This window comes from Haliotis rufescens, unplaced genomic scaffold, assembly GCF_023055435.1.
Source record: "Haliotis rufescens isolate VD_foot unplaced genomic scaffold, xgHalRufe1.0.p SCAF_6, whole genome shotgun sequence".
NCBI lineage: Eukaryota > Metazoa > Mollusca > Gastropoda > Lepetellida > Haliotidae > Haliotis > Haliotis rufescens.
In genome coordinates, this window is record NW_025964334.1 from 7951987 (window position 1) to 7975531 (window position 23545).

At 41.8% G+C, this 23545-nt stretch overlaps 1 protein-coding gene across 16 annotated transcripts in view; it reads right to left on the reverse strand.

Annotated features, from left to right (window-relative positions):
- Positions 1 to 23545, reverse strand: part of LOC124143967 (liprin-beta-1-like) — a 176472-nt gene that overhangs the window by 9310 nt on the left and 143617 nt on the right. For 12 of the 16 annotated variants that reach the window (XM_046513141.2, XM_046513142.2, XM_046513148.2 and 9 more), the window contains 19 exons: positions 21519 to 21650; positions 19840 to 19948; positions 18334 to 18390; positions 15421 to 15482; positions 14293 to 14377; positions 13255 to 13349; positions 11829 to 11886; positions 11527 to 11651; positions 10737 to 10920; positions 7823 to 7931; positions 7269 to 7388; positions 6624 to 6774; positions 5606 to 5717; positions 4629 to 4717; positions 3827 to 3952; positions 3239 to 3370; positions 2208 to 2396; positions 1885 to 2022; positions 765 to 827 (listed from right to left, as the gene is read on the reverse strand). In XM_046513141.2, coding sequence (XP_046369097.1) covers positions 765 to 827; positions 1885 to 2022; positions 2208 to 2396; positions 3239 to 3370; positions 3827 to 3952; positions 4629 to 4717; positions 5606 to 5717; positions 6624 to 6774; positions 7269 to 7388; positions 7823 to 7931; positions 10737 to 10920; positions 11527 to 11651; positions 11829 to 11886; positions 13255 to 13349; positions 14293 to 14377; positions 15421 to 15482; positions 18334 to 18390; positions 19840 to 19948; positions 21519 to 21650 — 2136 coding nt within the window. The remainder of the gene's footprint in view (positions 1 to 764; positions 828 to 1884; positions 2023 to 2207; positions 2397 to 3238; positions 3371 to 3826; positions 3953 to 4628; positions 4718 to 5605; positions 5718 to 6623; positions 6775 to 7268; positions 7389 to 7822; positions 7932 to 10736; positions 10921 to 11526; positions 11652 to 11828; positions 11887 to 13254; positions 13350 to 14292; positions 14378 to 15420; positions 15483 to 18333; positions 18391 to 19839; positions 19949 to 21518; positions 21651 to 23545) is intronic. The other 4 variants (XM_046513144.2, XM_046513153.2, XM_046513147.2 and 1 more) reach the window with 3 other exon arrangements.

The following is a 23545-nucleotide window of genomic DNA, read 5'->3' on the forward strand; positions in this document are numbered from 1 at the left end:
GTTTAAAAATTTCGAGTCTTTTTTTCTGGAACCTGCTTACATCCTTGATAATAATCTCAGGCTTCTCACATCAATGAACACTCACATAAGATTGAGTCCAGTTTAACACTGCTTTGAGGGAGTTTGGTTTAATGCTGTATGAGAAGTAATTAAGTTATATCACAGTGTCAGCTTAATGTGGGTGAAGACCCTAAAGCTTGAGTTTGTTTATTCCCAGTGAAGGGGCCACCGGGCCTTTATACAATAGTGATACATGAATACAATAAATGGAACTGCATGTATACTGTTACAAGTGGAAGAATGTCGTTAGTGTCTTCATACCAAGGAAATCCATACTTAAATAATAGGGTGAGTGAGTGAGTGAGTTGGGTTTAACGCCGTTTTTAACAGTATTCCAGTTATATCGCGGCGTGTCAGCTTAATGTGGGAGGAAAGCCCAAAGTGATGTAGGTCTCACACGTTTACCACTTCGGTGAAACCCACGAGCACGGGTATGGTGCTGACAAACCTAGAAACATAATCGGGGCAAACCGGGATTCGAACCCACAATCATAGGTTTCTGGCGTACCCAAGGAACACAACTCTGCACAGCGAATCGCAAGCTAAACTAATACCGATCTTTACCACTTCGGTGAAACCCATGACAACAGGGATGGTGCTGACATACCCACGAGGACGGGGATGGTGCACCCATACATCCACAATCAGGCGATTCAATCTACAATCAGGCGATTCAATCTACAATCCACGCCTGAAACACTTACTGTGAGAGAGTTTATTTCCTTGGAGAAAGCACCTATTTCTTTGACAGCTTTCTCAGTCTTAGGCTGAAAGACGAGGACACAGATTGATACACATGCAGACACAAATATCAAACAATAGATATCATTGCTAATAATTCTAAGAACACTACTTCTATTACATTATTGCCATAATCCTGTATTTTGGCTGTCATCAGTCTCAATTTAAAAAAAAAAAAAATTCAACAGAATTAAGTCCTCTTCACAGTCAGCTATTCATAATCAGTCATGTGGATAATAGTCTTTTCATGGCCAATTTGTAGGAATTAAAACATGATTTCTAAGTGCCTCCTTCGGACAGTTAGATCTTATCTTAACCTTGCCATTTTTTATTTTGATGTGTTAATGGCACGAAAATACAAAGAATGCTAAAGCCTCACATATGATCAAAATCTGACCAGGTCCTTTCAAGCTTAAATACCTATTGTTTAAAACTGAGTGTCATGTTAGCCTAGAATGGGTTTGTTTCTTGAACACCGCACTCAGGTCTGTAAATAGTTGTGTGTTGCTCCAGACAATCCATTGATTTCTATCGTGAACAACGATCCATGCACCTCTCTAACTCCCTTCTGCCACCAACAGACCACCTTTGCCCTACAGCAGTGCTTAATTCTGACCTTCTACTTCTGACTAAGTGACAGTCCTCGCTGTATTCTGTAGTCGCGAAATAATTTGCAGAAATGTCCACTCTATACAGAACCCATGCAGACTTTAGCATTTATCTGCTACAGAATTCGTCAAATACACAGTTGAATTGTAACGTGTGTCGAAAGCTGGTTATAACATATAAACAGATATTTATTTCGTTTTGAATATAGTTGACTTTTGTTTCATTGCTTACTAAAAGTGCATGTCTCTATGTTTACACAAGTGATCTCCAGATTCACTTTAATAAGCTATACTAGCCATTAATACTTTTAGCACCAAAATGCCTGCCACAACAGGCAGAAACTACGAAATTCATGAAAACAATGCTTAAAAGTTTGCAGAATTTCGTAAACAAAAATTGAAATTGTGTACAAAATTTGGTAGCCTAATTTACACATTTTTTTAATTTTTGGGACTGAAGGGAGCGTGGACTTACATCGTGTGTTCCGTTGGTTGTGCCGTTGCGGAGCCTGTCTTTGTCTACCGGAGAGGAAATGTCCATGGGACAGATGAAGCCATCAGCTTCCGTCTCCGACTTGCTCCGCTTGTGGCCAAATATACCAAACTTTCCCTTCTGAAAAAAACAAAACAAAGCCTGCAGTCTTAGATGTTCACTACATTGGTTGAAACCCAGTAGTTTAGAAAGATCAAGTTAAGGATTATCTGGTAGTCGAAACTATGATTAGCAGATTCTGGCACTACAAAGGGATGCAACTCTGCACGTAAAATTGTAATGTGTAATGTTTAGTTTGAACATACCTTGATCTTGTTGCTGGGCATCAGTGTAATATAGCCAGTTGACGCCTCAAACTCCCTCTTCTTCTGCTGCACCTCGGGACCGATCAGACTGACGAAGTGAGTGTTGAGGTGCCGTCGCAGGAGGGTCTTGCTGGTGGGGATGGACAGCAGCTGGGCAAACAGTTCTGCATTGAAGCGCGGCTCCAGCACCTACAGCGTCAGAAGATGCACCATTACTTGACTACAACTACGGTGTGTGTAGATGAGCATTGTCAGAACTAGTCCATGAGGTGGGTGATCCTTCATTTAATGAAGTGTTGAATTCATGGCAAGGGTTCCTTGTCCTAACACTTCCATTGAGTGAGTGAGTATGGTTTAACGCAGCTTTTAGCAATATTTCAGCAATATCACAGCGGGGGACACCAGAAATAGGCTTCACACATTGTACCCATGTTGGGAATCGAAGCCGGTCTTCAGCGTAACGCACGAACGCTTTAACCACGGGGCTCCCCGACCACCCCTCTAAAACAATAAATCCATGATTCCAGGATAAAACTCTCTCCAGCACTATATGTTGGTTGTAACAGGCGACCAAATTAATCAGGAGGTCAGACTCAGTGACTTTGCTGATTCCGTGTCATTGTACCCTAATTGAGTGAGTGAGTGAGTTTGGTTTAACGCCGCTTTTAACAGTATTCCAGTTATATCGCGGCGTGTCAGCTTAATGTTGGAGGAAAGCCCGAAGTGATGCAGGTCTCAGACGTTTACCACTTCGGTGAAACCCACGAGCACGGGTATGGTGCTGACAAACCTAGAAACATAATCAGGGCGAACCGCATTGTACCCTAAAGGGTCTTGTTGCTCATAATATCAATCACTAGATTATCTGGTCCAAATTCAATTACTATTGGAATATTGCTATCTGCAGCACTAAACAAACAAAGAAAAAGAAGTATATATGTGACATCAAAGAAGGATTACACAAGAAAGGCATGTAGATATGTAGATAAAAATGTTGTCTCTTCAATTATTGGTTGAAGACACCTACTCACCATGATTGCCCCGTGAACGGCACTGCCCCGCATGTTGGGAGCGTACTCCGACAGGTCGATGGTGCGCAGCCACTCCATCACCCGGTGGTTGGTCCAGAGAGCAACCTCTCCAGCGATGTTCATCAGGTGACCCTGGATATACACACAACCAATATCACAACCGTCACAACCAATATCACAAATATCACAACCATCCCATACCACAACCATTCAACCAAGAGCATGACCATCACAACCAGTAGTGAAGCCTCCATTCCTGGCCGTACACAAACCAAACATATCCCAACCATCGATGGCGAGACCTAGGCACTAGTCTGTTGGTCCACGGCAAATGAAAACATACAGGGACTAGTTGAAATGACAAACCTATCACTGCCAATACCAGAACCATTACTGCCAATATAAAAAACAACCATTTCATTAGGAACACTCTTTACTTTGGTTATCAATTAAAAGACAGAAATTAGTTGTCAACCCAACAATGTTAAAAGAATTGAAAAATATATATTTTTTTTATATGAAATACCAACTCAAGTCCTTCTAGATAATTAAATCAACATGATAAACTTCCAGGACTGTCCAACCCACCTCTTGAGCTGATGGGCGGCGTTTGAGGCACTGCTGGTTGAACCCGTTGATCCTCAGCACCTGAATGCCCCGCTTGATGCTGATATGGTGCAGCTCGTTGCTCACCCGCAGGGCTAATAGATCCTCCTGCAGCGGGAAGGAGACAATACAGATGGGAGATAAATATAGACTTTCTAAAAGGAAACAACTATCCAGGTCTCCCACGGTAACCATTTGATCCTTCACCACAAGCATGGAAGCCAAGTTAGTGTTGGTATCTCAGTGGGGAGGACATCACAGCCCAACCAAGTCTCCCAGCCCAACCATTCATGTCTCCCAGCCCAACCAACCATGTCTCCCAGCCCAACCAACCATGTCTCCCAGCCCAACCAACCATGTCTCCGTGCCCAACAATGTCTCCCAGCCCAACCATGTCTCCCAGCCCAACCAACCATGTCTCCCAGCTCTCCCAACCATGTCTCCCAGCCCAACCAACCATGTCTCCCAGCCCTCCCAACCATGTCTCCCAGCCCTCCCAACCAGATCTCCCAGCCCAACCAACCATGTCTCCCAGCCCAACCATGTCTCCCAGCCCAACCAACCATGTCTCCCAGCCCAACCAACCAGGTCTCCCAGCCCTCCCAACCAGGTCTCCCAGCCCAACCAACCAGGTCTCCCAGCTCTCCCAGCCCTCCCAACCAGGTCTCCCAGCCCTCCCAACCAGGTCTCCCAGCCATCCCAAGCCCAACCAACTGTGACAAGACTGGAGTAGTGGGAAGCTATTCAGTTCAGCATCCCCAGGAAGGAGAATGTGTCCACTCACCACTGTCATGTAGTGAAGCATCCTGCCGTCCACCCGGGCATCGTAGAACGAATCCTTGTATTGCGGCAGACCGATGTCATCCAGCCAGCCTGAAACCAGGAACAAAAAGCTTACAAACTGACAAGCAGCCCCACGTCATCTCTACAAACAAATACATCAACATGTCAGTCAACATTTAGAAGTATGGTGTCACCCGGGACAAGGTGACTTAGTTCAGACATGCCTCTGTTCACCCAGCAGGGAATGTGTACCCGTTATGTGAGGGTTGTATACTCCCCAGGGAGTGGAGAATGATAACTGGAATGCATACAGACCAGCTGGACTTGGAACATGATAATAGTATCTGGAAAAGTGCCATATATAAATGTAGGTGAGGTGAAATTGGGTTTATTGCACTTATAGAGCGATGTGTATGCACGTGTGTGTGTGTGTGTGTGTGTGTGTGTGTGTGTGTGTGTGTGTGTGTGTGTGTGTGTGTGTGTGTGTGTGTGTGTGTGGGTGTGTGTGTCTCTGCTTGTACTAGTCCTGACTGATGCCGATTTATAGTGCTAGCACACTGAGATACCATGCAGCAGTTAAACATGAATACCCCACTCAGACACAGTATACTGACTTCCGAGTCGATCAGTCCTTGTTTTAGCCCCTTAATGCTGTGTGCCAGACAGGGTAACAACAAGTACCATCTTTTAACGTCTTTAGGTATGACGCGGCCGAGGATCGAACACCGGAACTTCCGCTCTCCGGGCGGATGCTCTACCACTAGACCACGGAGGCGGTCGCGTATATAAATGTATAATACTAATAATACTAGCAATACTAACAATAACAATAGAACTTGTAACTTGGTCCTGTAATCATTGTCAACAACATATGTCACTAACTGCTCATAACATTTGAGATTTTTCCGGAATCAACGCTCGGACTTCTTTTTTAAGTGCCTTGGAACCCCTGGTGAACTGGGAAAGTTTTTGACTTACGTGCCACCCAGTTGTGATCCAGTTCTCCAAGCTTCTCCGTCGTCTCGGAGCCAATTGCCTGTAAGGCCAACTGCAACTTCTTCCGATGAAGGCAATTCTTCATCCCCATCTCCTGAAAAACACATTAATACAACATGGCTTCATGCCTCGTGAGTGAGTGAGTGAGTTGGGTTTAACGCCGCTTTTAACAATATTCCAGTTATATCGCGGCGTGTCAGCTTAATGTGGGAGGAAAGCCCGAAGTGATGCAGGTCTCAGACGTTTACCACTTCGGTGAAACCCACGAGCACGGGTATGGTGCTGACAAACCTAGAAACATAATTGGGGCGAACCGGGATTCAAACCCACAATCATAGGTTTCTGGCATGCCCAAGGGACGCAACTCTGCACAGCGAAGCGCGGCGCCTTAGACGACTGGGCCACCTGTGCCCCCGCCTCGTGAATGAGTGAGTAGGGTTTTACGCCTCTTTTAGCAATATTCCAGCAATATCACGGAGGGGGACACCAGAAATGGGCTTCACACATTGTACCCATGTCGGAATCGAAACCAAATCTTCGAGCGAATGCTTTAACGACTAGGCTACCCGACCGCCCCTCATGCCTAGTGAGACACACACACACACATACACACATATATTGACTCAAAGATTCTTGTTTCAGTAAGTCATAGAATGAGACAAAACAACTCATTTGTTGAATGAATGTTCATCAACCAGATTGTCGTTCGAACACATACATAGAGATTATATAGATGATTTCCATGTAGTAATTATCAAATGACAGGCATAAAAGTTGTATAACATGAGCAGTCTAAGTTGTCATGACACTGGTTATCTCCCCTTATCGATATGTCTACATCATGTCCTGCATGTTCAAAATGAACAATGGTATAAATGCAGCACCATTAGAGTTACTGAATGCTTTTTTTCATCTATACATGACAACCAAATGGCTGTCACGCAACGTAATATTTCTCCACCAAGTTCCTGCTTTGGTTATTTCCCCTGTCTAGACCAACCTTTTCAAGGTCCTGCGTTGATGCACGTAGCAACTGTTCTCCGTTGCGCACCCAGCGCTTGCAGTCCACCACGTACATGTTAAGTCCGATGTCGTTCATCCATGCAGTGACACGGTCGCCATCCCAGCGGGCAAACGGGATGTCCAGATCTCTGTAACACACGTTTATTTCTGATATCCGGAATGGAAAAAACACAAAAACAACATTATTGTATGCTTTGGTATAAGAGTAGCACTGAAATAGATATTGATCTTATTTAAGAATAGGTGAGTGAGTATGGTTTAAGCAACATTCTAGACCTTAGGTCAAGATCAATGTCAAGGTCGGCGACATGGCTGATTGCCATCATATTGCTTGAATATTGCTGAGCATAGCATTAAACAACAAGCTAACAACATTCCAGAAATATAAATGGACTTCCCATCTTGTGTCCGTGTAGGGAATTGAACCTAGATATTGAGCATGACTAGCAAATGGCTTACCCACTGCCCAATAGGATATTTACTTAATTCGGCAAGCTTTAATTTTTTTAAATTTTACCTGTATACGAAATTTGAAGAATATTAAAATGGACAGAACAGAAAGAAAGGTGAAGACATGGAGAGTGACGGGAGAACTGAGCCCATGGAGGCTGCTGTCACTTACGTCGTTCCCTTGAGGTCTTTAGACCAGCCGAGCCTGGCTGTGGCGGTAGCTCGCACTCCCCCTCGTCGGAACTCCCCATCCCTGTCACCGTCAAAGTCCTGAGAACTGCTTCGTTTTAATCTGGGGAAAAAATGAGCAGCATGGGTTATAAAACAGAACAGCCATGCAACTCAAGTCAGCACAATTCGATGCTCTTGTCAAACTTTAAGTTTCAATCTTCCTCACTTTCCAAACAACGTCAGTCAGCACGGTGCGATACTGTTGTGATACAACAAGTTTCAATCTTCCTCACTTTCCAAAGAACGTCAGTCAGCACGGTTCAATACTGTTGTCATACAACAAGTTTCAATCTTCATCACTTTCCAAACAACGTCAGTCAGCAATGTTCAATACTGTTGTCATACAAGTTTCAATCTTACTCACTTTCCAAACAACGTCAGTCAGCACGGTGCGATACTGTTGTCATACAACAAGTTTCAATCTTCCTCACTTTCCAAACGTCAGTCAGCACAGTTTGATACTGTTGTCCTACAACAAGTTTCAATCTTACTCACTTTCCAAACAACCTCCGAAGGCCTCTCTTCTTCTTGTCGTGGGCCATGTTGCCTCCGTGTCCGAGATGCTGAAGGCCATCTTCATCGTCTGTGACAACTTCAGTGTGAGCTGCAAACATGCAACCTCGTTCTACAACGCTTAACACAGCATTTACATATCACCCTTTGCGGCAACGTTAACTTGTGTTCCCCATTGTTAAATAACCCACCTTTCATCTACCGTGTCTTTCTTAGTGTGCTGGTTGGTTGGTTGGTTGGTTTGTTGTTTAATGCCGCACTCAGCAATATTCCAGCTATATGACGCAGTCTGTAAATAATCGAGTCCGGACCAGACAAACCAGTGATTAATATCATGAGCATCGATCCACGCAATTGGGATCGATGACATGCATCAACCAAGACAGCGAGCCTGACAACCCGATCCCGTTAGTCGCCTTTTATGACAATCATAGTCACCTTTTACGGCAAGCATGGTGGCTGAAGACCTATTCTACCCCGGAATCTTCACGGGTATCCTAGTGTGCTGGACTTGACTTACCGTCTTTGTGGGTGACAAAGTGAAGCTTGGTGAGACTATATAAGTACCACTGCAGCATAGGCTATTCTTCACAGGTTTGTATACACACATTTCTCCACAACTGGGGACACCAGGAATGGGCTTCACACATCGCAACCATGTGGGGAATCAAAACTTTGGACGTAACGAGCGACCACTTTAACCACTAGGCTAATCACAAGTGGGTCTGTACGGGCGGACATCAGTCGTCCAAGGACTCATGATACTCAGCACCCAATCCCCAACCTTGTGTTTGTTTGTTTGTTTCCTGTTAACGCCACACTCAGCAATATTCCAGCTATATGACGGCGGTCTGTATATAAACAAGTCTGGACCAGAAAATCATGGATGACATCCATCCACGCTATTGGGATACGATGACATGTATCAACTAAGTCAGCGAGTCTGACCACCCGATTCCGCTAGTCGCCTGTTACGACAAGCATAGTCGCCTCTTACGGCAAGAATGGGTTGCTGAAGACCTTGTGTTATCTAATTGGTACCATCATGGGTCAAATACAATCAGGATTGACACTATTCAAGATTATGTGAAACATGACTGAGTGACTGAGTTGGTGTAACGCTGCTTTCAACAGTATTTTAGTTTTAATACGGCGTGTCAGCTTAATGTGGGAGGAAAGCCTAAAGTGATACAGATCCCAAACGTTTACCAATTTGGTGAAGCCCACAAGCACAGGTATGGTGCTGACAAACCTTGAAACATATTAGGAAAAACTGTGATAAAAACACATAACACCCCACCAACTCTGCACAGTGAGTGAGTGAGTTGTGTTTAATGCCGCTTTTAACAGTATTCCAGTTATATCACAGCGTGTCAGCTTAATGTGGGAGGAAAGCCTGAAGTGATGCAGGTCTCAGACATTTACCACTTCGGTGAAACCAATGAGCACGGGTATGGTGCTGACAAACCTAGAAACATAATCAGGGCGAACCGTCTGCTCAGTGAATTGTAGCATTCTTGACGATTGGGTAACCCGTCTGCCCAAAAAATGAGTGATAATATCTTATATTAATTGGTATATCAAAGGTAGCACGTATTTATGATTAGATACAAGTTTCTGTGCTGATAAATATATTTATGCATGCCAATTGCTGTGTAATATGGTTGAAGGATAAGACGTGTGTAAATATTTCAAAATGCATATACGAATGTGGTACTGATTTCGAATATGCCTCAAACGTAGTTAGCACAAAAATGTTGTTATCTAACTAATTGTAACCAGATTTTATGTTAAGACAATGTTGGTATCAAACAGCTTTTAGTTATTATCAAGGCAACACGCAATACATTTGGGATTAAGTCAGCAATGGAAGACTTCAAGTCAGAAGCAGTAGACAAATTCTTTTATGGATAACAGCTTTTTTATTATCTTGTTATAGTCTTGCATGATAACGGTATGAAGATACGATGTCGCTATATCACTATAATAGAGAAGCTGTTATCCATAAACGTTTGTCTACTTTGTCATCTGTCAACTTCTAGGAAATGCCTATCGAACAATTCCAGGTAGTATCAACAGTATAGATAAAGGGAATATAAAAACACATTAATTTAGAAAATAAACAGAATTGATTAATACATGGACAGGTCTTGAACAGATTTTTGGACGAGGAGCGCTCACTGCACTTGGCGCTAGGAAGCATCGGCTGTGACGCTAACGGTTCTAATTCAAACATCTTTTGGGACATTATGAGTGGGGGCTGTGCATATCGGGGTATTACTTGTCTACAACTATCTGTATCACACGGGTTAGATGACTATTCAATACACACCATGCAGGACAATGATTTGTCGGTTCTACCACTGAGCAGAGCTTATTGGTCCATAGGAAGGCACACCTCAGTTTGAAACAATGCTGATTGGTCCACAGCTATGCAAACTGATTACTGATTGGACGGAATCATCAATGTCTTAGGAAACACTGCTGATTGGTCAATGGCTAAGCATAGTTATTACTGATTGGTCAGAATCATCAATGGTCTTTCAGTCGATTGGTCCTATAGCTATCATTGAATAGGTCTAAATGAAGGGTGATTTTGAAAATCAGTAAATTTGTGAATATTTGCTGAATGTGGAAGAAAGATTTCAAAATAAGATACTGCTTTTGATAAGTGAACAATGTGTATGTACAATAATACAAATATATTCATTTACAAAGGTGACATAGGGTAAAAGACGAATTATTTAAATGGACCTAACTGGCACAGTGTGTTAAGATTGACAAAAAACATGCTGTTCAGTGATTGGTCAGATCTGTCAATGGAGGGTCCTGATTGGCTGGCCATGCTGCAGGTGCAAGGATGGATGCACATGCGGATACTGAAGCATGGTGTCACCTAAGTTGGGCGCAGAGCAGCTCCGCTTTCCTGATCGGACTCGCATTAGAGTTTTCCCAAACATGGGGAAGCCTCGATTGCGCTTGGGCTCTTTGACTTCCTGTTCCCTAAAACGCTCTTTAGGCAACGTACCGTAACCGACTGTGTCAGTAGCTCCGCCCTTCTTCTTACTTGTGGACGGGGTCTGAAACAATGACAACACTCATGAGGATTTTGTGACGAAAGATGGATTCATTGAGCGAGATTTCAGGTGCAAAGTATGGCTGTTTGTTTGTTGTTAAACGCTTCTCGGCAATATTTTGGCTGTATGACAGCCGCCTGTAAATAATAGAGTCTCGACCAGACAATTCAGTGATCATAATTATGATCAACATCCCATGCTGTCAAGGTAATAACATGCACTCAACCAAGTCACGCAGCCTGACCGCCTAGTCCTGTGTTTGTTTGTTTGTTTGTTGTTTAACGCAACACTCAGCTATATGACAGCGGTCTGTAAATAATTGAGTCTGCATCAGAGAGTAAAGTGATGGATATCATGAGCATCAATCCATGCAACTGGGATACTGTGACATGCATCAACCAGCATGACCACCTGATCCCGTTAGTTGCCTCTTATGACAAGCAAAATCTTCTTTAACACCAAGCATAGGTTGCTGAAGACGTATTCTAACCTGGATCTTCACGAGTTTCATAGTACAGTAAGTCGCCTCTTATCGTAAGCATAGGCTGCTGGAGACCAAGTCTAACCCAGATCCCCGCTATGATTTAGCAGTACAATACATGTACTAACTTTCTGCTGTGCTGGGGCCACGTTTTCACAACTGTTGGACCGTGTCATGCCGAGGGCTTCTCGTGTGTTAGGCGGTAGAGTGGGTGTTCCGTAGTGGTTCGGTCCAATTCGGTCTCCCGCATGAACTGCAACAACATCAACAATTGAAACAACATCAGCATCAGCATCAAAATTAACACTGTTTGAAACACTGTTCACCCATGATTGTCTCCCTTTGAGCTCGTTATAACCATAGTTTACTGTGTATTGCTGACAGCGGCTGAGCATACAATCTCCCTCCTTCATGACGAGGCTGTGCTTACCTGGTGTGCTGGTTGCGCTGGGGGATGCGAGGTAGTGGCGGCTGTCGTTGTACTCATACTGAAACAAATAGCAGAAAGGTACACAGCTGTAATTCTGTATATATGCAAATGTTGCATTTCTCTACATAGAAGTAAAAGAACAGATTTTTTCATATGGCCATAGTCAATGTGTCAGAGCATGAGAGATTAACTATAGTCATGTGAAAAAATCAGGTGTTCTTGAACTTCTTTTGAGTAGTATATACATGTTCCTACACCTGTTATTTTATTTGTTATCCCTTAATACTCCACATCATCTTGTACTCAAGGCTCCTGCCTCCGTCAAGACCTAATTCTTCGCTGTTTAATGCTGCACTATATTCCAGCCTTATGACATGGTCTGTGAATAATCAAGTCTGGACCAGACTATCCCGAGGTTTATATGATCAACAATCCACGCCGTCACGGTACCATGACACTCAATGTACCAATTCATTGAGTCTGACCACCTTCTCCATTTGGTCACCTCTTACGACCAGCTAGCTTCTTAAGGACGAAACCCTCCATAGACCTCCTCGATGAACTCAGAGCAAATCCTTTTCTCTTATTGATGTATGTGGTGAGCTCACCCGCATCTTGCTGCTTGATTGATGCTATGATGTTTATTTGTTTCTTCAAAATTGCAGCTATATGATGGCAGTCTGTAAATAATCCAGTCTGGCCCAGACAATCCAGTGATTGACATCATGAGCATTGATCCACACAATTGGGATACAATGACATGCACCAACCAAGTCAGTGAGCCTGACCACCCGATTCCGTTAGTTGCCTTTTATGACAAGCATGGGTTGCTAAAGACCAATTCTAACCCGGATCTTCACGGGTGTGATGCCATCATGTATTGCTCGTGTCAAAAATTTTAAATGATGGCACAATGTCACATGGCAGAGATTTATCAAGGATACCAAACGAAGTGTCAGTCTATTCGGGAAAAATTCTGATATTGTTCCATATTGGATTCTTTCAATGTTCTCATTTTTGAGTAATTATTTTGATAAATTTAGAGTAATTAGGATATTTCATATTTAAAGTGGGAATTTTTACTGTCATTTACTGCAGACTGAATATCGGCCTCGGAGTAGGTCGAGATAAATTCCAAGGTCATATTTAAATCTACCAAGTTTCTTTAACATGCCTTTCAGCATCTTAAGATGCTGGACATTATTGGTTTCCTATAACTGATTTCATTGGCAGTTGATATGAGGGGCTAACGTTTTCACAACAGTAGAATGATTAATGTTTATAGATGTCTGATCTGATGAAACGTAAGCAGGTATTTTTGCTTCCATGTTTGCACCACATTAACAGTCCTGTTCATAAAGTGAGGCAATCTTTATGTATCAATGTGAACCACATTGAGTCTCTGTAGAGAGTTGTGTCCCCTTACATGCGAGTTTTCTCGGATGGCGTCCCCTACAGAGGGCGTTGTGGACGAGCTGGTGGAACTGGTGTCATCTTCGTTTATAAGGAGCTCATCTACCGCTGCAACAACAAAAACACAACTGTCAGAGAAAATATTTAACAAGGAATTTGTGTCTGAAGCTGAAAAATAGTATACTCGCCGCCAAAAGAAACGTGAATGGTTAATAGGTGAAGACTCACTCATATTCAAGAGATATTTGATTGGTTCCATGCACAAACGAACATAAAGATGTGTTGTGTGAACCGATGCTCATGTCCTATCACATGTGACGTCACAGATCAATGACTCGAGATGCACCATTTGTCTCATGCAGGATAAGCGTGTGAAGTTTGGAAATCACGTTCAGCATATCGTGATAAGAATTAAGACACTGTGTTTACACTTGACTGATTGTTAGTTTTGTCATCAATTGGTACACATTGGAAACATCTCTTCTTAACGTACATACTTCTCTCTGTCTCTATGGTTTGCATTTCTTTTGGTGGTGAGTATACTGCCTGGTTGTCATGAGTGAGTGAGTGAGTGAGTGAGTGAGTATTGTTTTACACCGCTTTTAGCAATAGTCCAGCAATATCATAGTGGGGGACACCAGAAATGGGCTCCACACATTTTACCCATGTCGGGAATCGAACCCGTGACGAGTGAACGCTTTAACCACTAGGCTACCCGACCGCCGCTGTCATGAAAGAAACATGATAAGCATCTGCTTGAATTCAAAAGTATCATGCTGAGGTAAAAAGTAGAAAGAAAATGTTTCAATGAGGATGTGCCGAGAACAAACAATTCCCCACACTTTCACTCAACACTTTCACTCCACTTTCACTCAACACTTTCACTCAACACTTTCACTCAACTCTTTCACTCAACACTTTCACTCAACACTTTCACTCAACACTTTCACTCAACACTTTCTCTGTATCGAGGATGTTTCCTTCACCTGAACTTCATGACGTAAGATTTATTGAAACATTCTCTCGTGAGCTTGTGAGTTTAAGAATTCACCTTTGCGACCTTGTGCTTGAACAAGTAATTCTTCCACACGCCGATATCGTTTCAGTAGTCGCTTCATATCATCCAGTTTTCGATCCTGCAACAGTCAATCATAGCAACGTTATGGTCTTTGTTTCTTAAAGCCGCACTCAGCACTAATCAAGCTGTCGCCTCTTATGACAAGCATGGTTCTAACCCGGATCTTCACAAGGAACAAGCATGGTTCGCTGAAGTCCTATTCTAACCCGGATCTTCACAAGGGAAAAGCATGGTTCGCTGAAGACCTATTCTAACCCGGATCTTCACAAGGAACAAGCATGGTTCGCTGAAGTCCTATTCTAACCAGGATCTTCACAAGGGAAAATCATGGGTTGCTGAAGACCTATTCTAACCCGGATCTTCACAAGGAACAAGCATGGTTCGCTGAAGTCCTATTCTAACCCGGATCTTCACAAGGGAAAAGCATGGTTCGCTGAAGACCTATTCTAACCCGGATCTTCACAAGGAACAAGCATGGTTCGCTGAAGTCCTATTCTAACCCGGATCTTCACAAGGGAAAATCATGGGTTGCTGAAGACCTATTCTAACCCGGATCTTCACAAGGAACAAGCATGGTTCGCTGAAGTCCTATTCTAACCCGGATCTTCACAAGGGAAAAGCATGGTTCGCTGAAGACCTATTCTAACCCAGATCTTCACAAGGGAAAAGCATGGGTTGCTGAAGTCCTATTCTAACCCGGATCTTCACAAGGAACAAGCATGGTTCGCTGAAGTCCTATTATAACCCGGATCTTCACAGGGGAACAAGCATGGATTGCTGAAGACCAATTCTAACCCGGATGTTCACAGGGGACAAGCATAGGTTGCTGAAGACCAATTCTAACCCGGATAGAATCATGGAAACAGGATGATAGATAGTTGTTTTGGGTCTTAAGAGTTTACTCAACATCAATTATGACCCCGAACAGCGGTAGAAACTAACAGTTTTAGTACACTAACATATAGCAAAACCCTTACAAAGGGTAAATTTCTACTAGTCCTTATGACACCTTAACTATTGGGCAGTTTGTCAAGGACTCAGGACTAGTGCCAATTTCTAACGCTGCCAATCACAGAACAAGCTATCAACATTTCACCATACCTTGTCATCATTGGCTATCATGAGCGAGTCCACGGCCTTCTTCAGCTTTTCAACTTCGGTTTCTGAAATACATCAGCGATTGATTATTCCGGGGATATTTAAACCCATAGCTTCGATTCTCGGATTGTTCCTAGACGTTTCAGGATCACTGCCTCTCCTAGAATAATCAGGTGAAATACACGAAAAAGTATCAAATTTATTCCTGTGGGAAATGTGCTCAACTGGTGTTCCTTGACCAAGCATACAGTTGGCATATGTTACGACTCAGATTTCTCATTTAACATGCAAAGTCACAGATTTATCAAGGATTCAAAACTTGGCAGAGAAAAAAAGGGAGGGGAGTGGAGAAGAGGGCGATTACCATTATTTTGTTCACTGTTGGAATTGTAAAACAATTCTATTTTCTTTAAATTGTGCTTTAACATTGCATCCTAACATTGCAGGGAAATTATATCACTGAAATAAAAGTCACCTCTATAAAGCTTTGACATCAGTTATTACTAAAATTGCAAGAATTTGAAATATATTGATTCCAATTTTGGAGTTAAAACAGACATTTGCTGCATACTTGGGGGCAGTTATAGAACCCTGGACAGGTCTAGATAAGACCCTTCACGCAATTAAGCTCAGATTGTTGAGAATATGACCTCACAGGCAAAACTGATATCAAACATTACAATACCACTTAAGAGAAGTTAAGGATAACCTGATTCTTTCATATTACTATAGTTCATCTGTCATGGCATGCGGGTCTTAACTTATTTTGAGTAGTATATATGCTGTTTACAAATTTGTTGTTGCATGACTTAAAGGAGGACATTATGCTGCAGGTGCATCCTCTATCTCCCGGGCGTGCATTTCGGGAAACTACATCGCACCTGGGCCCACTTGCTCAAAGCGATCTTAGCGCTAAGATGATCGTAACTCCCATACTTTAGCATAGGCTTACGATAGTCTTAGCGCTAAGATCGCTTTGTGCAAGTGGGCCCTGGATCAATTCCTGTGCTTCTTGTAATCTCAAATTACCCGCCCTTGATTTCCTTTAGCCAATTTGATTGGCTATGCTCATAAGTCTAATGTACTAATCAGAATTCCAAGTTACAAATCAGCCTCCACATTGGGTTGGTGGTCAGTCCCTTTGATGACAATAGAGTTTGCGAGAATTTCAACATTGAAAAACACAAAAGAAAGAACTAAAAAATCTGTAAATCCATTAAAACTGATGGTGACTTTGGTTTCTAGGCAATACGAGTTACCTCCCTTACCCTCCTTTATCTTGATGTTTGATTGGTCGGTAGAATGTTAATGAAAATCAAGGGCAGGTAATTCAAGACCGCAAAAACCTTGCCAATGGATCCATGTTTTAGTGTAGTTCACTGAAACGCAAGCCCTGGGGAAACAGATGATACTCCAAGTAGCTTCATTTTATGTATTACAAGATAACTTAATCGACTAATTTATTTTCTAAGTTTGAAAAATAATTAAGTTTTTCAGAAGTTTATACATTGTATTATGATCACAGGTCAAAAAATGAAATGTATATATCTTGAAAAGTGGATCAGAATTATTTTGAGGCAACTTGTCAGTGGTCATTGGGAGGATCATCTCTGTTAAATAGCAGTTTCTTTGAAGAGTCAATCTCACTAAAAACAATTTCTCTTCACTATATTCTAACTTTGTCAATATGATCTGTTGGAAGGCACATTTTGGACTAGATTAATTTCTTTACCACCTGTGTCTAAGATTTGGATTTTTAATTCTGAAGAAAAAGAATTTTTATTTTCCATTTGGAACTGCCTGTTTTCATTCCTTTTTGGAGATACAGACATCAGATATGTTCCAAAAGCCTCACTCACTAGTCCTGAACCTTAAAAACTTCAATGCTGCTAGATTTGAAAACTCATCTGACACGATCTCCTGTTTGGAGCACTAGTTTAAGAGGAGGAGAAAAAAATATGAAATCTCAGAGGATTGAAATAACGATGACATTTACCAGGTTATTCAAATGTCGAGATCTCAACTGGTCTGAGACACGCTGAGCTCAAACAAAAAAATAATAAACTCATTTGTGAAGAACATAAAATCATACATAAACATAACTTATTCTACATAATACAATTGTGATGTACACATTAAGCAGTGCTTGAACTTTAAAAAAAATAAAATAATATCAATTTATATCCTAATAATGTTTAAGAAATTACATTCAAGCTGCTATATTAAGAGAAGCAAACAAAATCAATGCTAGTAAACACAAAGCAGGTGCTATGTCCCCTCCCACCACAGAATGGACTGCTCCAAGGATGGACGATGGATGAGAGCAAGTGAAACAAAGGGGTGAGTAGAAATGTCGGAGTGAAATATTCAAGGAAGGAATGATTAATCCTGCTGTGCAAAAGAAACAAAAGGTAACTGTAAAAATGAATCTTTGACAGGTACAAGTGATAAAAAATTAAAGATATAGAAACGCGTCTAGACTTTAAACTACATATATTAAATAAGACAAGCAGAATTCTAAATTACTACACAATATATGTCTGTACTACTTGTACTAGTTTCCTAGCTACTTGTACTAGTTTCCTAGCTACTTGTACTAGTTTCCTAGCTACTACTCAGGTGATACAGAAAGTTCAAGAAATACTAAACACATTTAACATGGCTAATTTACACATTCACCGCAACACTACTCCAAATTGGCTTCTGATATGTTTCAGCTCCACTAAATTAATATACTGCCACACAAATCCTGCAAATACACAACATGCTTGGAAATGCACCAATCAGCGTCCCAGCCTTCAAACAAATCTAATCTAGCTCGTTACAGCTTCTGCAGGACTATTGTCAAGGGAGATAACTCTGGTTATAGGAGTGTGAGGATGTTAGTGTCAGGTGAACACCGCAAGACGGTCTTACGTTTTCGCTTTAGCCTATCTAACGTTCGCTCGCGAACTGAATCTCTCGAGACATCTCCTGAAAAGTGAAGGTCATGTACGTTACGTGCTCAAGCAGTGATGCATTGAGTGGATGCAGCAGCCATTTTGGAATGTTCTACCGTCAATTCACTTTTCTCCTAAACTGATAAAATTGGCATGCCACATGACATTCGTTTAACGTAATATTCATTCCATGCACAAGCATTACTTCCGAAAAATGCATTTCAAACCATCTAAGAATTTATTGAACATCTTGCAGGTTATATTAATCACATTTTTACAATGCTAGTAACATTTGGTTACACATAAAACAGAGTATGAGATTTTCCATTATTTAGGCTAAACTAAATAAAAGTCTTGGTTCTCAGGCACCGCCCACATCATCATAAAGTTTCTCGTACGTTTCATCCTTATTTCCATTCCCCCACCCCCCCAAAAAATCAAAAAAATTCTAATACCTAAAAATAATGTGATCCACACAGTTACTTCCCCTTACATGTGCACTGCTTTACTACGCAACTCGTGTTATGCATGGTTATGGCGGCAATAGGAGTTTGTATGGTTGTTCATGTAGGGAGGCCCTTTCCCAGGTTGATGGTACACAACTGTTCATTTGGTTTCATACAAGTTAGAACATAAAAAAATAAAAATAAATAAAAACATACCGCCCACCCGCACTATATTTTCAAAAGTCATTGCCTGAGAACCAATTCTTTTATTTTCTTAAGCCTTTGTAAGATATTCTTGAAGAGTGGACTTAGAAAGTTTGTTTCTTTTGTAAATGTTAGGAAACATTTTCTGCATCTACACACAACACACATGCAAAATTACAACACAACATTCAAGTCTACAACATGTCATTATTCAAATATTAATAAATAAATAATAATGCTCGCTTCATGCCATGCTCTGACTTCATTTCACAATTATAGAACAATATAAAAACTTTAATAAAAATTAACATTTTTTTTGGAATGAAGATCCCCCCATTCCACACAAACCCCAAAAGTCGATGAAAGAAAGTTGTCAAGAAACACCAATACTAACATTATTACAACTAATTCTTGAACGTGCATGACGTTATTAACACAGCACATCTGAATCAAACATAACGCAGCACATCCTGCACTAACTAGCTGTCATTTTTAATCAAAATATGATTACAATAAAACAAAGGATTTTACTTTAACCCGAGACAAAATGTCTTCCTGTGCATTAAATAATCCTCTGGCATCAAGTTATCATTATTTCTGAAATTCCACTTCAACACTATCTTCAAATATTGTAAGATATATGAAACAAACTTCAAGTCAGCCATTGTAACTAATAGGTATCCTGAGGACCTTTCTTTTGACATGTTACTTTGATGTGATCATAAAACAGCCATGGCTTGTTAAGATACCCAAATTAAGGCCTGGTAAAATTGAAATCTTACAAACATCTCCTTCAGTGGAGGCTAGGGTTCAAGTTGTGTCTAATCACATACCTCCAGATTCAGGGGAGATAATTGTGCCATTCTTCCCCAACCGTGATCTTAAGTCGCAGATTTCCGCTTCTTTTATCGTGTTCTTGGCCTCCAGTTCTGTTATTTGTCTCTGTGAAAATATGGAAATATTTCACTGACAATCTGTCTAATTATTTTGCACAAAAAAGAAAAACCCTGAAAGGCGATGGTGTATTGGTGTCTTGTGAAACATTGTGCTGCAAAACACAGATTACTATATCATTCTATTGTAATATTACCATAACCTCATTCTCCTCTAGTATGGTGGAAATCGGCCTATCAAATTCCCACCTTCGGATGTCACGTCAAGTGAGTGAGTGAGTTGTGTTTAACGCCGTTTTTAACAGTATTCCAGTTATATCGCGGCGTGTCAGCTTAATGTGGGAGGAAAGCCCGAAGTGATGCAGGTCTCAGACGTTTATCACTTCGGTGAAACCCACGAGCACGGGTATGGTGCTGACAAACCTAGAAACATAATCAGGACGAACCGGGATTCGAACCCACAATCATAGGTTTCTGGCATGTCCATGGGACGCAACTCTGCACAGCGAATCACGGCGCCTTAGGCGACTGGGCCACCCGTGCCCCCGATGTCACGCCAAGGGGAGTTTACCATTATTTCAAATCTGATGTCCTTTTTTATCAACATGACCTCCCGATTTAATACTTGCAAGAGAGTAAAAGCACGGGTCAGGGGTAGATTTAACAACAAATTCATATGTAGCCAGCAGGGCTTTCTCCTTTTAAGAATTGACCTTCACTTTGTGTCAATTCATTGGAGTATGAACCTTCATAGAGTGAGGGCCAAACTGTATGAACGTCGGAGCTTGCTGAAATGCTGAGACCAAGATTAAAGGTTCTAAATGATCAGAAATAATGCTTATGTATGTTTTCGTGCTAGGGAGTTCCCAGGGGTTTCCCCAGGAATGTGGAAGTAGTCCGTCAGTGTTTACGTCATTTCAAGAACATGGTCTCGTGAAAAATATATGAACGTCAAATTGTGTCGTTCATACACTTATGAACGTCAATTTCGCGGTCATGTGACCGACCTCTCGTCCAATCGAAAAGCACTATATCGTGTAAACGTCAAATTAAAACATTATTTTAAAGTAACTGGCCCTTCTCCAAACTAACTGGCCCACAACTAAATGGTGGAGGCCACTACTGTACTGAGTAACCCAGGGGTCTCTGAAAATTTTAGAACTTCTCAGCCCTAAAACGTCCTTTCCTGTACTCTGAGATTAAATCTTGGCTTCCATGTGCCTCATTTCATGGTGATTTAAGAGCAAATAAAGTTGTTGTTGTACAGAACATTACATAATGGCCCCCCCGGCTGTGTCATGCTTCCTGAGATGATCATTAAGCCAACCATTCACACGACCTCATCCCCCCTAAATACTTTCGCATCCAAATTACATGATTCACAAGGAGTTTCCAATTAAAACAATAAAACATAAACAGGGAAGGGGTGAATCTACTTTGTTTCAGCAAGCCTTTCATAATTTTAACTGGCCACAGGCCAATGGGCCAGCGGTTAAAACGCCCCAATTTATGTCAGGGGGGCTGCTTGAAGAAATACATTTTTTCCCTGAAGACTTCTTTTCAGGGTATACACCATGTTCATTTATTTAGTTTCTTATTTCCACAGAAGTGGCACCGACCTGTGCAGACCGGAGTCGGTCGTCTAACTCGCGTCTGTCCTTGTCTGCTGTTGCCAGCTTGATCTTGAGGCTGGAGATCTCCGCCATCAGATCCAACTTGTGAGTCTCCAGCGACGTCCGCGTCAACAGTTCCTACAACCACAAGTTCCACATTTAAAACTAGACGAATAAATATACAACTCAAGTCTTAAATAGTGTCCTTCACCAAGCAGGAACCGAGTCGATGATATCTACAATCTGAGGAAAGAATTTGGGAAGAAACAGTGTTATCATGTATAGAGTGATTCTTGTGTTCAAAATCACCATATTCTCCATTCTGAGAGAGGGTTAATGGTTGTCGTGAAATGCCAACGATAGGGTTTGATTTCTGCATCGGCCAAAATTATTGATGCGGATACACACAAACTCTCTACTTTCTGTGTTAAACACTTTCTCTCCTCTACAGGCACAGTGAGTGAGTGAGTGAGTGAGTGAGTGGGAGAGAGAGAGAGAGAGAGAGAGAGAGAGAGAGAGTGAGTGAGGGGGAGGGAGAGTGGGTGGGTGACTACGTGAGCGAATTTGGGTGGGTGAGTGAGTGAGTATAGTTAAACTTCAAAAAGACAACACACCATGTCATAAGCTTCCCTCAAGTCGCCATGAGTGAGTGAGTGAGTGAGTGAGTGAGTGAGTGAGTGAGTGAGTAATGCTTTGAGCAGTGTTTTAGTTATGTCAAAGCTTGCTGAGGGAGAAAAGCCTGAAGAGATGCAGGTCTTACACATTTATCACTTCGGTGAAGTCCATGAGCACAGGTATGGTGGGGACAAACCAAGAATCATTATCAGGGCAAATATATACAACAAAGAAATAACCCCACAATAATCGGCTTCTGCGCAGCGAATTGCAACGGCTCGACAACTGAGCCATCCCCGCCCCCCAACAACACTCTGAGTGGGAGGGATGAACGCCTCATCACCAGGCAAGTTAAACCCATCACAAACTTTGTAAAGGCCAATTCTTCATAGGTAACCAAGTCTCCTTATCAATTCTATGTCAGTTCCCAGCTCGAAAGTCTAATATTGGCAACACCACAGATAAATGTCTGGTAATTATATTTGTGATGCATTTCCTGTCATTAAATTGATAACACCAACACTAATCATACTAATGGTCTTTCAAGACATCAGTTGACAAGCCATATCAATAACAATATCAATAACTTTACTTTTCCAAATAACTTTCTTGTATCATTTAATAGATAGAGCCCATAAACTTGGTATCAAAATCCGATAAAATCGCAGGAACTTTCAGTTGATCATACATCAATGCGGTGTGTACTTTCTCTACATCATTAGATTGAGTTTTCCTGCTACAGGAGTGAATGAATGAATGAGTTGGGTTTAACGCCGCTTTTAACAGTATTCAAGTTATATCGCGGCGTGTCAGCTTAATGTTGGAGGAAAGCCCGAAGTGATGCAGGTCTCCGACGTTTACCACTTCGGTGAAAGCCATGAGCATGGGTATGGTGCTGACAAACCTAGAACTATAATCGGGGTGAACCAGGATTCGAACCCACAATCATAGGTTTCTGGCGTGCCCATGGGACGCAACTCTGCACAGCGAATCGTGGCGCCTTAGACGACTGGGCCACCCGTGCCCCTCAGAAAACAAGATGACAAGGACCCATCTTCCATGCTTCTTTTCCAAGCACTGAACATAAATGTTTGCTGGTACCAGAGTGAATGAGTATGGTTTTACGCCGCTTTTAGCAATATTCCGGCAATATCATGGTGGGGGGACACCAGAAATGGGCTCTACACATTGTACCCATGTCAGGAATCAAACCTAGGTCTTCGGCGTGACGAGTAAACGCTTTAACCACAAGGCAACCCGACCGCCCCTGCTGGTATCAGAATGTACCTGTTTGTTTGAGTGAAGTAAATAATTTTTCCTTTTACTGTTTCGTCTACTGCGTAGATACAACCAAACAGTGATCATTACACTTGGAATGAGGGCAACTTGATGCTAATAACATATTACTTTGGTTCTTT